The sequence below is a fragment of the Pongo pygmaeus genome, chromosome 15 (genome assembly GCF_028885625.2).
Source record: "Pongo pygmaeus isolate AG05252 chromosome 15, NHGRI_mPonPyg2-v2.0_pri, whole genome shotgun sequence".
NCBI lineage: Eukaryota > Metazoa > Chordata > Mammalia > Primates > Hominidae > Pongo > Pongo pygmaeus.
Genome location: NC_072388.2, coordinates 61,573,462 through 61,590,025, shown reverse-complemented (window position 1 = coordinate 61,590,025; position 16,564 = coordinate 61,573,462). Strand labels below are relative to the sequence as shown.

Genomic DNA, 16,564 nt, shown 5'->3' with positions numbered 1-16,564 from the left:
ATTTTTATGTATTTTGTTATAGTTGTAACCATATTCATATTATTCTTTATATATTTATTTCTTAACATAAGTTAGGAATTTTTTGCATGTTATCTCAAAAGCTGTTTAATTCTTTGGACATTGATATTTTATACATATTTTTACAATTGCCATAGCTATTGGACATATAGGATTTTAAAAAAATCTAGGATTATCATTAATAACACTATAGTGAATATTACATGCAGTAGTTCTAATCTTTTGATTCTCAGAAGTGAAAATACTGAGTCAAAAGCATTGATTATTCTTAAGTGTACTATATATGAAAACCAAATAGCTGAAAAGTAATGAGCACTCATAAATGGGTAAAGGGTTATAATTGACAATTTGAGAAAATGATACAGAAATGAATCATAGAGAAATGTAACCTTTTTTCTATCTCGAAGGAAAAATCCATTATGGAAAGAGAATAAAAAGGAAAAGAAATAAGAGGTAGATCAAAGCATCCCTTTAAAACCTGGCTTTTTTTGGTACCATCAAGAACTGTGGTAATATAACAGTTGTTGATCTCTTCTGTTTACAAAGTATTACACAAATTATAAGACAAAATAAAAACCATACATTGTTCCATAATGCAGAGAGGACCTACCATTTTGATGCATTTACTTCTGTGCTTTGTGTGCATGTATGTGTGTATGTTTGGGGGTGGGGAGATGGGGTACATAAAATGAGATTATGCTGTATGTATAGTTTGATATCCTGCTTTTACTATTTTATATAACCTTATATAACCTCCATGTCACTTTGTAAAATTTATGATACCTTGTGGCTGCATAATATTTCATTATTTATTGACATTTATTTCTAATTTTTGGCGATTATAAATTTCACTTCAGTGAGCATTTTTATAAATAAATTTGGCACTTCTTGTTATGCAATTAGAATAAATGCCTATAATTGGGATTACTAGTTCGAAGAGAATACTGTGTACAGATTTCTGAAATTCATCTGTATAAAAGGAGGTAGAGTTTCTATAGCTAAAGTGTTCCTTTGTTTTTTTTATTTTATTTTATTTTATTTTATTTTATCTTATTTTATTTTATTTTTTGAGACAGAGTCTCACTCTGTCGCCCAGGCTGGAGTGCAGTGGCACAATCTTGGCTCACTGCAAGCTCTGCCTCCTGTGTTCACGCCATTCTCCTGCCTCAGCCTCCTGAGTAGCTAGGACTACAGGCACCCGCCACCATGCCAGGCTAATTTTTTGTATTTTTAGTAGAGACAGGGTTTCACCGTGTTAGCCAGGATGGTCTCGATCTTCTGACCTCATGATCCGCCCACCTTGACCTGCCTTTGGTTATTATGATGCCGTATAACCCTAGAGACTTTCTTTGGCTACCAAGTCTCTGATCTCCCTTCCTTGGCCAAATAAATGGCTATTAGATGGTTAATTTGCTCATCAGTGTCATGAACTAAAAGGAATTTTTGGAGGGTCCAGAAACAAATGAATTGCTTAAGATTAATTAAATATTCATGATAGTTGGTTTATGCTGATCACATGATCATGTGGTGGTTTTAATCACCTCTTCAGTCATGTGCATGTTTTCTCTTTGTACCCTGAAGTACCTCTTAAGCTTGAAATCAAGCCCCATGTTTCTCTCAGAGCTTCCCAACTACGTAAGTGAGCAAAGAATGTGTAATCTCACTCACTCAACCTCTCTGTTTCTGTCTTGTCACTGTCTTTGTCGCTCTCTCATTTCTGTGGTTACACATTTTCTTTTCTCTCTGGTTGTCTGGCTGGCCTAAAGGTGATACAAGGTCTGCTGTGGGAAGTCAGGGATCCCAAATGGAGGGATTGGCTGAAGCCATGGCAGAAGAATGTGGATTGTGAAGATTTCATGGACATTTATTAGTTCCCCAAATTAATACTTTTATAATTTCTTATGCCTGTCTTTACTGCAGTCTCTAAACATAAATTGTAAAGATTTCATGTACACTTATCACTTCCCCAGTCAATACCCTTGTGATTTCCTACGCCTGTCTTTACTTTAATCTCTTAATCCTGTCAGCTGAGGAGGATGTATATTGCCTCAGGACCCTGTAATAATTGCATTAACTGCACAAATTGTACAGCATGTGTGTTTGAGTAATAGGAAATGTGGGCACTTTGAAAAAAGAACAGGATAACAGCAATTGTTCAGGGAATAAGAGAGATAACCTTAAACTCTGACCGCAGGTGAGCTGGGCGGAACAGAGCCATACTTCTCTTCTTTCAAAAGCAAATGGGAGAAATATCGCTGAATTCTTTTTCTCAGCATGGAACATCCCTGAGAAAGAGAATGCGCACCTGGGGGTAGGTCACTAAACTGGCCCCCTGGGCGTGGTCGTCTCTTACAGTGGAGACTGCAGAGGTGAGATAGACTCCAGTCTCCCATAGCGTTCCCAGGCTTATTAGGAAGAGGAAAGTCCTGCCTAATAAATTTTGGTCAGACCGGTTGATCTCAAAACCCTGTCTCCTGATAAGATGTTATCAATGACAGTGGTGCCTGAAACTTCATTAGCAATTTTAATTTCACCTCGGTCCTGTGGTCCTGTGATCTCACCCTGCCTCCACTTGCCTTGTGATATTCTATTACCTTGTAAAGTACTTGATGTCTGTGACCCACACCTATTCGCACACTCCCTCCCCTTTTGAAACTCCCTAATAAAAACTTGCTGGTTTTTGCAGCTTGTGGGGCATCACGGAACCTACCGACATGTGATGTCTCCCCTGGACGCCCAGTTTTAAAATTTCTCTCTTTTGTACTCTGTCCCTTTATTTCTCAAGCCGGCCGACGCTTGGGAAAAATAGAAAAGAACCTACGTGAATATCGGGGCAGATTCCCCGATAAAGGTTTTCTTTTTTTTTTTTTTCCTGTTTGTTCTGATTTTAATCTGCATGATGACAGCAGATAGTTGCTCACCTCTGTGGTTTGAGTGCAGAAAGAATAAATCATTAACAGAGTGCCTCTAGGAAGATGTTTCCCTCCTGGATATATTCTCCCTGTCTTTTTCACTTTAAAACTTTTCCTTTCACGCGGAAGTTGAACAAAGAATGCAGTTGACTACACTTCAGAAACCAGGGACTTTTATGGAACTGCCTCGGCAGAACGGCCTTTTGGGACCTTTAACCTTAGACTCTTTCTCGTTCTTTTTATTTGGGCAACTAAGTACTTGATTTCAAATGATAAATGGTTGAGTTCAGGCTACCAGTGGGTAGTGCTCTGAAGTGAATAGGTGATTTTTGTGCGATTTCTAGAATTTTTAAAAGACGTCTACATTTGATGATAGTATAGCACTTTTTATAGAACTGTTCATGGGATAATACAGTGGAGTCTCCATGTTTTACTCAACCTGGGTCCTTCAGCTTTGTAATTGTGGATGGGGAGCTCTTGGGCTGGACTCTGAGAACCTGTATAAGGTTGGCTAGGTAGAGAGGGAAGGGCATTCTTGGGGAACTAAGTTGTGGCAAGTTTTAATTGGCTTGGGGCACAATACATAGTTACTGAATAATGTGTATTTAATATATGTTGGATCAGCCCTAGATTTATAAAGGCTGTTACAGCAGATCCTTCTATATTGCATTTTATTATCTTTACCAGAAGGACCAGAGGCAAGGATGAAACTAAGAAGTCACCTTTGCTCCTTCTAGTCAAAATAGGAAAAGTTAAGGTGGCAGAAGATAATGAAATTATTTGTTAAAATGAGGTGTTTGGCTTCTCTGTTGGATCCATTTATTCATGCCACTCCAGATTTTCATCAATAACTGAATTCAGGGTGATGCTACTTTACATATTATATGAAAGCATTGTATATTGTTATGTGTTTATAAATGCGGTTATACCCTCAGCTCTAAATTATGCTAGAAGGTCAGTACTGTATATGAAACTGAATAACAAGAGTGATTACAATAAGAACAGTGTTAGATACTTGAATATGTATCTTATACTGTTTTCTAGGGAAGGGTGATGTATTTGGAGACATCTTCTGGAAGGAAACCACCCTTGCCCATGCGTGTGCGAATGTCCGGGCACTGACGTACTGTGACCTACACATCATCAAGCGGGAAGCCTTGCTCAAAGTCCTGGACTTTTATACAGCTTTTGCAAACTCCTTCTCAAGGAATCTCACTCTTACTTGCAATCTGAGGAAACGGGTATGTTCTCTGGGTCTGCTTTTTCTTATTAGTGTCGAGAGTATTAATTAATTCAGCTCTATTAGCTGAAGAGTAGAGAAGATATTTTGTTTTGCAGCACTAAATTCCCGTCAATGTAAAGTAGCATAATTTTCCTTCTCTTTATTTACATTTTGTTTACTTTTTAAGGGAAAAAAACCCTATTTCTATGAGTAAAGATTTGAATCTTTACCATTTAAGATACAAAATGAAAAACAGACTTGAAGAGAAACAAGCTGTGAACTCTACTATGATGTAATTAGTTCTTGGAGTTTATAATACTGCCATAAAATCAATTCCAGTGTCTTTTACCTTATTTTACGGATTTTTTTAAAGCTGGTAAAGTTAATCAAGCTGGGTGCCTGTTTTACATTCTCAGCTCTCTTTAGGCACTTCTCATTTCATAATCAATTCACAAAGTTTACTCTTTCAAAGAACACTATCTCAAAAATTAATTAGCCACATCGACATATCCTACAAATATGGATAAGAATCCTTTATTTTACATTGCTGCTACACATTTAACCTTCATTGCCATTTTGTAACTGATGAGTGTGACACAAATTTAATTTGCATGAAGAAATCTCCTAGTTCTGGTTTCTAGGTCACAGGGCATTGGGTAGGGCTTTTTTATTGCCAAGAATGAAATACATGTTTGGATAACTGCACTTAAGTGATTTTATCTAAAATGATCGCCTGTCTGTGGTGAAGCATTTTGAAATAACAGTCATTCCTTTCCATAACCTGCTTAAAGGAAACCTTCTCCGTAGTTAACAGGGAGGGAAGAAATCAAGCAAAGAGATAAATTAATGCCTATACTGCAGCAACATAGAAATGAACATAATTAAATCAATGTAATTCCTGCTTAGGGTTCCAAGAAAGGATGAGACTAGCAGGAGTAGTGTTTGTACTGGCTGTATCACATTTATTTGATCTACACTTGAACGTCATTTTCAGTTCATACTTTTGTTACCAAATAGATGGAGCATCCAGAACCTGTGAGACAGAATGAATAGCTGTAGAGAACACACAGACTTAAGTACACGGTACCTATGCTCAATCGACCTATAGTTAAATGTGAATATTATGTCAAACACAAATAGTTGAAAGTGAAGGCAGTGATGAATGTGGAAGAGGGATGCTAAATATTAACTAAATGTGGAAGTTTCTCACTTATATGTTAGGGAGCTCAGAGTCCCTTTCAGTATTAAGCAGGAATGTCTCCTTTGGTCTATGCTCTGCCTTCTGCAATGACAAATTTCCCTTCTACAAGGCAACCTGTTGGGTAGTTGACTCTTGTAGTATGGTTGGCCCTTGAATAACACGAGGGTCCACTTACACGCCAATTTTTTTTGACCAAATGTGGATGAAAAATACAGTATTTGTATTATTTGAAACGTGTGTATACCAAGAGCTGACTTTTCCTGTATGTGGGTTCCATAGAGCAGACAGCAGGACTTCAGTATGTGAGGATTTGGGTATGTAAGGGGATCCTGGAACCAGTCCCCCTCATATACCGAGGGAAAACTGTATTTTTAAGTTCCCTTCAATCTAAAATGTGCATTTTAAAATCTTCCCCCATACTGCAAGATTACTGAAAACTCCTATCCAACATCTGTACATTCCTCAGGACTTGATGTTTATAATATTCCTGTGAAAGAAAATGGGCAGTTATTTTTCCTTCAAATCACCTGAGAATACTCAGGCCCAGAGGGATTAATATCAAATAACCAACTGATACATTTGCAATGCAAGGTGCCAAGGAGGGACAATTAAAACAGATCACCAGTAGAAAATCTGTCACCTCTTTTTTCTCTTACACACACACACACATGCACACACATGCATTCATTGGTTGTGACAGCTGAGTGCACACCGGTGTGGCTACTTCTGATAAGAAGGGAAGCTAGAGACAGAAAACTGTTGTTGGTTTTTCTAATGGGACCCAGAAACGCTGTGCCTGTCTCCACGGGTGCCAGTTTGCTGAGTAACATCAAGCGGCTTTCATCCCTCACAACCTGTTTCCTGTTATAACTGGTGTCAGTTTTTATAATTCTAGCCTCTCTGCTCTTGATGCATTGTCTCAGTAACTTGACAAATAGTGGGAAAAGGGTGTCATTCAGTGTCACTTTATTTTCAGAGAAACAATATTCTCATGAAAAAGATAAGTGGTGAGAAAATATTATCTAATGAGTAGTAATACTAGCTACCATCTGAGAACATATTGTATATAGCCAGGCACTTCAACATAGTTTACATATAATATCTTATTAAATGTCAATGACCCACAAACAGAACAGTATAATCTCCATTTCACCCATGAAGACACTAAGGTTCTAAGACTGGAAGAGCTAGTTCCCTAATAACTTAGGAGTCAGGGCCTGCATTTGAATTCATCTCTATGATTCTAAAACCTGTATTTTTTAGACTATCATGTTGTTTTAGCTTGTCAAAGCCACTGACATTTTCTTTTCCACAATATTCCACGGAAACACTGTCAACAATTTATAGTTTCTCATTTACTTATTCACTTTATTCCAATTGATCTATTAATGAAAACATTTTGTTCTTATTACTATTATGGTAAAAATTATTGCAATGAACATTCATTGTGAATTCTATAACCAAAACTATGTCTTTAGTATGCTATTGATATCTCATAGCTATCATAGCCATTGATTAAGGATGTGTTCCTACTAAGTAAGGGAGCAGATTTTGAATCCAAGTTGTCAGCCATGGTATGGTACAGTTCTGGCCACACATGTGTATCCAGTGGCTCCGTGGAGAGGTTTGAATAGTGTGTGGCTTTCCATGGCTGCAATAAGGAGGAAAGTGAGCCTTCTTTAGCTGCTTGCCTTCATCTCCTTTAAGGAAAAATAAGATGCTTACTGTGCAAATATAGCTCCTCCTACCCATCCTTAAGCCCCTCTATGTAAAAATTCTAGAGCTATAACTAGTAATTCCATCAAACAACTATGGCATGGGCTGGCAAATTTTTCTGTCAAGGACCAGATAGTAAATAATTTTGGATTTGTGGGCCAATCTCAACTACTCAACTTTTCCACTGTAGTATGAAAGCAGCTGTCTTAGTCAGCTTGGGCCGCCATAACAAAATGTGTTAGATTGGGTGTCTTAAGCAGCAGGAATTTATTTCTCACAGTTCTGGAGGCTGGGAAGTGTATGATCAAATTACTGGCCAGTTTGGTTCCCTGGTGAGGGTTCTCTTCCTGGCTTGCAAATATCCAGCTTCTCACTGCGTTCCCACATAAGAGAGAGAAGAAGGGGAGGCAGAGAGATGGGAGGAGGGGAGGAAGCAAGCTCATTGGTGTCTTAAAAGGGCACAAAGTCACCCATGAGGGCCCCAACTTTTTTTTTTTTTGAGATGGAACCTCGCTCTGTCACCCAGGCTGGAGTGCAGTGGTGAGATCTCGACTCATTGCCACCTCTGCCTCCCAGGTTCAAGCGGTTCTCCTGCCTTAGCCTCCTGAGTAGCTGGAATTACAGGCACGTGCCACCACCCCCAGCTAATTTTTGTGTTTTCAGTAAAGACAGGGTTTCACCATGTTGGTCAGGCTGGTCTCGAACTCCTGACCTCGTGATCTGCCCGCCTCAGCCTCCCAAAGTGCTGGGATTACAGGTGTGAGCCACCGTGCTGGCCCCAACTTTATTACCTCTTCTAAACCTAATTACCTCCAAAGGTTCCATCTCCAAATACCATCACATTGGGGATAAGAGCTTCAACAGATGGATTTTGAGGGGGTAAAACTTAGTCAATAGCAAAGCTGTAGATAATACATAAAGAAATGAGGGAGATTGTATTTCAATTACTTTATTTACAATCAGGTGACTGCCCAGGGGCCTTAAGTGTGTTAATTGTTGAAAAAAGAGGACTGGAAGAAGTTAAATGAGGACAACAGTGGGCATATGAATAGAATCGCCCCACCTTTATTAGAAAGCAAATCTCTTCTACTTGCTGCCTATTCAGAGGGTTGTGAGATGGAAAATGCCATAAATATTAATAAGAAGTAGCTACACAAAGCAGGCAGACAGCGTGAAAGAGTAAGGCAGGACTTATAGTTACTGTGGAAATGGAGAGTTCATTTCACATGTGAACGAGACAGCTGTTACTCAGTCTGGTAGGACATTACCTTGTAGGGATGCTGGGCTTAGTCCTCATATTTTTTTTTCTCCAAGAGGCCAGAAGTACATTTTTATGGGAAAACACATTTGTTTGGTAATTAATTTGATTTGTTTTTAAAATTCTGTGGTCAAACAAAATAAGTTTGCTTGCTATTGGTCCAACAGCTCATGATCTAAATGGAATCAGTTAATGAACTCCTGGTCTCATGGTGCTAGAAACCTGAGATTTTTACCTGGGGCCTGGACATTTTGATGAAAAAAAAATTTATTTTATCTCTTTTCTAACTGACATTAGCTTTTCCTTTAATTGGAAAGGTTGCTAGACAACTACAGTGTTATTAGAAGTACCAAAAGCAATTATATTAATGGATATTTTCATATATCGTATGTGCTGAAGATATCTTGAAATGACATTTATGCTCATTACTGTTTAACAATTATGATAGTTATTAGACTTGCTGCTAGACAGAAGCACATAGATTACTATACTGTAAATTATTTGAAAATATTTTGATAGGATTTCAATATGTGTTTCCTTTGCAATCCTGCATATTTTATTTTGTGCATTTAGAGCAATTCTTTTAAGGAGAGGTCCACAGGCTCCGCCAGACTACTGGAGATTAAGATCCGATGTGTGAGAGTCAGAAGCTAAACTGAATTGAGCAAAAGGACCGGTTGGGTTTTTTTTTTCAATAATAAGAACACAATTACATAGTTTCCAATAGGTTTAAACATATTCAGAAAAGGGATGAGAGAGAAGCAGAGGAAAGTTGACTCATTTGCTTACTTTATGTATGTATTTATTTAACCAATTCAAGATGCTATTTCCTGGAATGACAAAATGGTATTCATTAAATTGATGACCAGCTCTTAGGTATACATCAAAGAAGGTAAGCAACACACCTTCTTTGACACACACATAAAAAGGTAACACAGGTGACACCTACATTTTAAAGGCTTCTTATTAGACTTTTAAAGTTAATATTACACTTCCTCCCATTTTGCCTATTTGTTGCACGATGATTTTTGCCATTTGTGAACCCGGTAGGCAGGTATGACTATTGTCCTTTGAAAGACTTGCTTATAAAGCTGGCTCTTGTGAACTTGATTTCAGGGGGACTCTCACTACTAACTGATGAGTAGCTCTCTGTGCCTTAATTATCTGTTCTAACAAGGTGGATTAATGCTGAATATTGACTTTCCTTCCCAAAGTGTGGAATTTTGGCATATGTCAGGCAAAAGATGCCTTTGTGACCATCTCCAGTACAAAACCAGAAGCACAAGTCCTTAATGAACTTCCCTGGTTGACAGCATTTCTTGTGTGTTGTCATACTCTTGCTTGTGCCTGGCTTCCCCCAGACTTTGCCCATGCCCCTTTTCCCTTTGCTAAATTTTCTTTGTATCTTATGCTGCAATAGTCATAGCCATGAATATGATGATATGCAGAATTCTGTGAATCTGCCTAGTGGATTGTCCGACCTTGGCATGGACTTGAGGACCACCAATGCTCCATATATAAAGGTTGACAGGAAATCTGTATCCTCAAAGGTCCTCAAATCAGCAGATATATTGGTAATTTCGTTGTAACCTTTTTTTCCATAAAAGATACTGAAACCTACAGACAGTATGTTTTATGAGTAAAAGAGAATGAACCATTTAAAAATAAGTGTTATATTTGTCCATAAGGCAGTCAAGCAAATTTCATTTCCTTGAAACTTAAAATATATGTTACATGAATACTGCTGGCTACAATAAGCATGCCTGAGATTTTAAATTATTTCTGAATATTTTCTTCACTTTCAAGATAGCAAGAACATATTTTTCTCCAGATTGACTATTTAAATAGGATGAGAGAGGAATTTTATTTGCTGTTTCTATACGTCTTCTCATGAGACACTTTGTTGAAGTGTGGCACAGAAAGTATTGGCTGGCTCACCATATAGCCATGCATCCATCCAGCCCCTAACACATAACATGGGGTTGTGGACATAAAAGACCAGGTGCCTGCTTTCCAGAAGGCTCCAGTCTAGTGAGAGATCGTGAGTCAGATAAGTGCTACGAGAGGGTTATTCTCAGTACACAGACGGCATAAAGGAGATGAATTCAGTTTGTCCAAGGGGAAGAAACAGGGAAGGATTCCAGGAGGTGACAAGCACACAGGAGTTAGGATTTCATTTCAAATAAAGGAATAATCTAGAACAAGGAAGCGTCTTGTATATCATCAATTTCATTTTATTTTCTTTAGAGATGAGAAAAATTCAGACCCAAGAAATTAAGTGATTGCCTAAGTTAACTTAGCTAGTTGGCGGTAGAGCTGAGACTGGAATCTAGTCCTTGGAATCTCATGCTGGCAGTATTTCTACTATTTAACCTAGAATAAAAGCATTTCGAAGAAGATTGTCGGTAAAATCCAATACTTGATTGTGTTCATTTTTCATAGGGAAGGATAATATGTGGCATGAATTTGCATGCGATTCATAGATTGATTTTAGTTTTTCATACAGTGGTTCGGGACAAAACTAATAGTGAAGCCAAAACAAAACAAGCGATAAGCAGTGTTCAGAGTCAGTGGACAGGACTCTGAATCTGGGCATGAACCAATACATCTAGTGTGGCCACAGCATATCTGTCACCTGCATTGTAAAATATCTCATTTTAGTGAAAGCATTTAACTTTCATATGAGTATTGTTTAAGAAGTGTTACTGAATATAGTAATATTGTCTTGTTGATAATACTGCATTCTGATATACTCTCTGTTAACATGTCAATACTGCTGTACTGGTTAGTATAAATACATAGAAAGATAAAAATTCTCACATTAAAAAAAACTGCTACTTTTTTCTTTTTTTGAGACAAAGTCTCGCTCTGTGTCCCAGGCTGGAGTGCAGTGGCACAATCTTGGCTCACTGCAACCTCCACCTCCCAGGTTCAAGCAATTCTCCTGCCTCAGCTTCCTGAGTAGCTGGGATTACAGGTGCACGACACCATGCCTGGCTAATTTTTGTATTTTTAGTAGAGACAGGGTTTCACCGTGTTGGCCAGGCTGGTCTCAAACTCGACCTCAGGTGATCTGCCCGCCTCAGCTTCTTGAAGTATTGGGATTGCAGGCATGAGCCACAGGGCCCACCTGCTACTTTTTCACTTTTGTATTTTAAGTTATTTTTAAAAAGATGTTAATACTTTTATATTAGAAGTTACAAAAAATATTGACAAGCTTACCACCAAATGTGTACTAAATTATGTATACTAAAAATATTAGTTAATCAAAAAAAAGGAAGGGAAGGAGAAAAAGAAAATACAAAATTGAATATTTTCATATAGAACTGGAAAAATCTGAGACTTGTTTAGTAGCAGGTAGAGAACGTGGGGTTTTTTTTGTTTGTTTGTTTTGTTTTTGTTAGGGCTGAAAACTAACAGAAGATTACTATGCAGCCAATTCCAAAAATGCAAAAAAAGAATGTAAACTGAATTTTGAAAAAGAAAAAAATAGCTAAGATTGAACCATGTTAATACAGGCTAAAATTATATAATCAAGTAGGTTTCCCTTTTAAATACCATGTCTATGTTATATCAGTGGGTATAAACCCTCTCGTGGTTCCAGATTGAGTGATCATGGCCAGAGAAGTGTCTTTTCACTCCATGACTCTGCTTATTTTGTCACTGGTGTAGTTAAAGCTTCTAAACAAATGGCTGTGGAGTTCTAATACCTTTACTATTGTCATGGAGTGGAGCCCACTGGATGTTGAAAAAATGATGTCAAACTGACATCCTTTAGTTGTGGTCTCAAAGAAGTGCTTCCATTGTGGCTTCAGAGGCTCATCTTCCTTTAGCTCCATAGTTTCTAGTTTAGAGTCTTTTTGTTTGTTTGTTTTTGAGGCAGAGTCTCACTCTGTCACCCAGGCTGGAGTGCAGTGGCGTGATCTCGGCTCACTGCAAGCTCTACCTCCCGGGTTCATGCCATTCTCCTGCCTCAGCCTCCTGAGTAGCTGGGACTACAGGCTCCTGCCACCATGCCCGGCTAATTTTTTGTTTTTTAATAGAGATGGGGTTTCACCACGTTAGCCAGGATAGTCTTGATCTCCTGAACTTGTGATCTGCCTGCCTCAGCCTCCCAAAATGCTGGGATTACAGGTGTGAGCCACCACGCCTGGCCTAGACTCATTTTTATTAAACATCTCTATACCACTTAGTTCAATGCACAGGTTAATCTGAGACCCCTTGCCAATATTTCTTTAACCCTTGTATTAGTCTGCTTGGCTTACTATCACAAAATACCATAGACTGAGTAGTTTTGACAACATAAATTTATTTTCTCACAGTTCTGGAGGTTAGAAGTCCAATCCAAAATCAAGGTGCAGTAGGGATGGTGTCTGGGGATGTTTCCCTCCTTGGGTTGCCACTGGCCACCTTCTCACTGTGTGCTCACATGGCATCCCTGCAGTGCCTGTGTGTGTAGAGAGTGAGAAAGCTCTCGAGTCTCTTGTTATAAAGACACAAGTCCTACTGGATCAGAGTGTCATCATTATGACCTCACGTAACCTTGATTACTTTCTCAGAAGCCTTGTCTCCAAATACAGCCATACTCTAGAGGTTAAGGCTTCCCCATATGAATTTGTGGGTGGGAGACATAAACATTCAGTGTGTAACAACCAAGTTTTATATTTTAAGTTAAATATGAAGAAATGACTTTGAAAATATGTTAAAATCAAAACTTACAGCTGGAGTGTAACATTACTGGGGATGGATACGCAGCAGCAGCAGCAGCAGCAGCAGCAGCAACATTCAGTGTTGATTTTTATAACTTCTGGGCAATGTATAATTATCAATACCAGCAAAGTGTTCTTGCTGTCCTACAGTGATGTAAGAAGGATTGCTATTTAAACTTAGAAAAATGTCCCCAGGCATGATCAATCCAAATTGTAAAATGGAAAAACAGAACATAGAGGTACATGTAGATTCCCTTTCACCCTAAAAAGCCACTGTCCTTTTCTACAGATGGCACTGTTCTTGAGTAGAGATCAGCTGAAGCCAGCTGGCAATGTTATGGAGAAGCGTAGTAGTGATCCTGTATTTTGATGTTCCAATGGTAAGAAATAGTGGTTTGGGTTCACTCTGGCATTAGCACAGGCTCAGAACTCAATAATGCTTTTCTTTCCAGAAAACGTCCTTATTATGGTGAATCCAGCAGCACAGAATGTCATTTTTTTCTGTGAGCAATGAAGCTTCTCAGTAGCAATGATCTTTTGTAAATGAAAAACATAATGGAACTGGATATCAAACAGGCATAAAGTATTTGTTTGGTGTACATGTGTCGCAGATTGCATCTATTTCAGTAGCAATACGAGCATCTTCGAAGAAATGGTCTAGGAGTGACAATGGGTGTTCCAACTACTTTTTTTTCTTTTCTTTATCCACCCTCCCCACAATAGTATATTAGCTAAACAGAATAGTAGAGCCTGTTTGTTCCACGAATCCATCAATTCTTGATCCTGTGGAAAAGACATTACTAAAACATTGTCCACACTTGCAACAAAAGATAATATAGTTTCCACAAAACTCTCAAATAGTACATAGTATCTATGTTTACTTCTCTCATAACACTGATTATGGTACTTTGGTTTCTTATTTACATTTCTATTTTTCAACTGAACAATGAGCTCCATACAGTAGGTATTTTCTGTAATACTTTATTGTCAATGGCCAGAATAGAGTCTGCTGTATAATTAAATGAATGAATGAAACGTGAATCTGTCACGCTGCCCAGCAGTTTTTATCATCACTGACCAGAATGATCACTGTTATCTAAAAACACACAACATCTTTGATAATTTGGCAATAAGCCCTATGTAATAGGATTATGAAAATTACCATTATTAATTGGTGTTAAATCATGATTAGAGTTAACTCCCAGCTGCTGTTTCTAACCATTTGTGCCTGCAAATTCTGCACAGTCCTGCAGCAGCTTGTCCAGTGCATTCAGAGTAGTACAGCAATTTTGATATCACTGTGGAGTGAATTGAGATCACCCGATGCCAGGGGCTGTTGTGATTGTCTGAGTAGTGCCTTATTCCCATTCTGAAGGACTTTGAAGAGAAAATGATTGCTCTGAAAACCCTGCATGCCACATTTGAATCTGAGCGAGCGTAGATATAACTCTCATTACCTCAATTGATCATCAGGACTGCAAATTCACTCCAACCTTCTGGCCCTGCTGGCAATATCTCTGCTTACATATTATGGTTTGTAGAAATTTCACTTCCAAAATGATGCTGCTTGTCACTTCACAGTTTACACGCCACAGGCATGATGGCATTTGAGCTTGAAATCAACACTGTAAGACAAGTGAGTTAAGGGAGGTAAGGTGCTTCGCTCATGGCCATACAGGTGATAATTGTTCTGAGCCTGCAGCCTCAGTTTTTCAACTCCAAGCTGGCTCCGATTCCACTGATGGGGCTAGAAAGAGGCAGACCTTCAACAATTCCTGAAGTTTGTCACATGCATTTAGATGAAGCAGAGACCTAATTATGGAGTCTTTTAAGCCCTTAAGCTGCTTCTATTTAGGGCTTTCTGTTGGTCTGCTTCCAGACGGAATAAAAACTTTTCCACATTTAGTCACCAGGACAGAGGTTCACAGATATCTTGCTCTTGAATATGCCTCCAAAGCAGTTATTCAAGGACAGTTTCACAAGTTTCAAAGTTGGGGCTGGATTCAGTAATTTACCAACATTTTGAACCATAGATAATACTGTCTGTTGTTTGCCAGCTCTTCTTTTTAAAACCAGAGTTTATTTTTATTGCAAGAAAATACATATTTTAATAGTAAACAAGAAAATAAATAAGCCTTTAATAGAAAAGTATTTAACCAACATAATGTAAAAAGATAGACATTTTACAAATTATTTTTCTTGCAAATGTCTATTCAACAATCTATTTGAGACATTTGTTTTTATTTTAAGTCTGAGTCCTGCCTCACCATAATGCATCTCTAGAGGCATCTTAGCTGGACGCTAGACTGCTTGTTTCTAAAATGTCTACTACTTATGAATTCTCAGCAATTTATATTTGATATGATTAATAAATGATGTGCTCTATCACATCATTTTCTTTTAAAGGAAAATACTCCTTTTGAATTAGAAAACAAGGGTTTATATTAATGTTAAGACTTAAATGTGTGGATTATTTTCTTCTCTAATGCCTTTTGGCATTGATTTAAACTTAGGATACATGCAAATTTTCTTATCCTAACTACTTAGGTCTTGTTTTACTTTTTCTTTGTTTTTAATTTTTTTATAATTTGTATAAATTTAAGGGGTTCGAGTGCAGTTTTGTTACATGAGTATATGGCTTAGTAGTAAAGTCTGTGTTTTTAGTGTAACCATGACCTGAGTAATATACATTGTCATCATCAAGTAATTTCTCATCCCTCACCCTCCTCTCACCCTGGCACCCTCCCAAGTCTCTAATGTCTGTCATGCCACACTCTAGGTTCATGTACACACGTAACATAGCTACGAGTTATAAGCGAGAACTTGTGGTATTTGACTTTCTGTTTCTGCGTTGTTTCACTTAAGATAATGGCCTCCAGTTCCATCTATGTTGCAGCAAAAGACATTATATTATTCTTTGTAATGGCTGAATGGTATTCCATTTTGTATATACATATCACATTTTGTTTATCTTATTGACTTTTATTTTAGGTTCGGGGGTACATGTACAGGTTTGCTACACGGGAAAATTGCATGCAATGGGGCTTTGGTATACAGGTTATTTTGTCACCCAGGTAATAAGCATAGTAAATGACAGCTAGTTTTACAGTCCTCATCCTCCGCCCTCCAGGAGGTTCTGGTGTCTATTGCTCCCTTCTTATTGTCCGCGTGTACTCAATGTTTAGTTCCTACTTATAAGTGAAAACATATAGTATTTGATTTTCTGTTTCTGCATTAATTCACTTAGGGCAATAGCCTCCAGCTGTATCTGCATTACTGCAAAGAACATGATTTTGATCTTTTTATGGCTGTGTAGTATTCCAGTGTGTATATATACCACATTTTCCTTATCTAGTCTACCATTGATAAGCATTTAGGTTGATTGCATGTCTTTGCTATTGTGAGTAGTGTTGCAGTGAAAATATGCATGTATGTGTCTTTATGGTAGAATGATTTCTATTCCTTTGGATATATAGTTAGTAATGGGATTGCTGGGTCAAATGGTAGTTCTAAGTTTTTTGACAAATC

The 16,564-nt window shown here is 38.0% G+C and overlaps 1 protein-coding gene across 1 annotated transcript in view; it reads left to right on the top strand.

Moving 5' to 3' along the window:
* The window catches only part of KCNH5 (potassium voltage-gated channel subfamily H member 5), a 347,265-nt gene that overhangs the window by 260,525 nt on the left and 70,176 nt on the right, over nt 1-16,564 (top strand). The window contains exon 10 of the mRNA XM_054448009.2: nt 3,975-4,171. Coding sequence (XP_054303984.1) covers nt 3,975-4,171 — 197 coding nt within the window. The remainder of the gene's footprint in view (nt 1-3,974; nt 4,172-16,564) is intronic.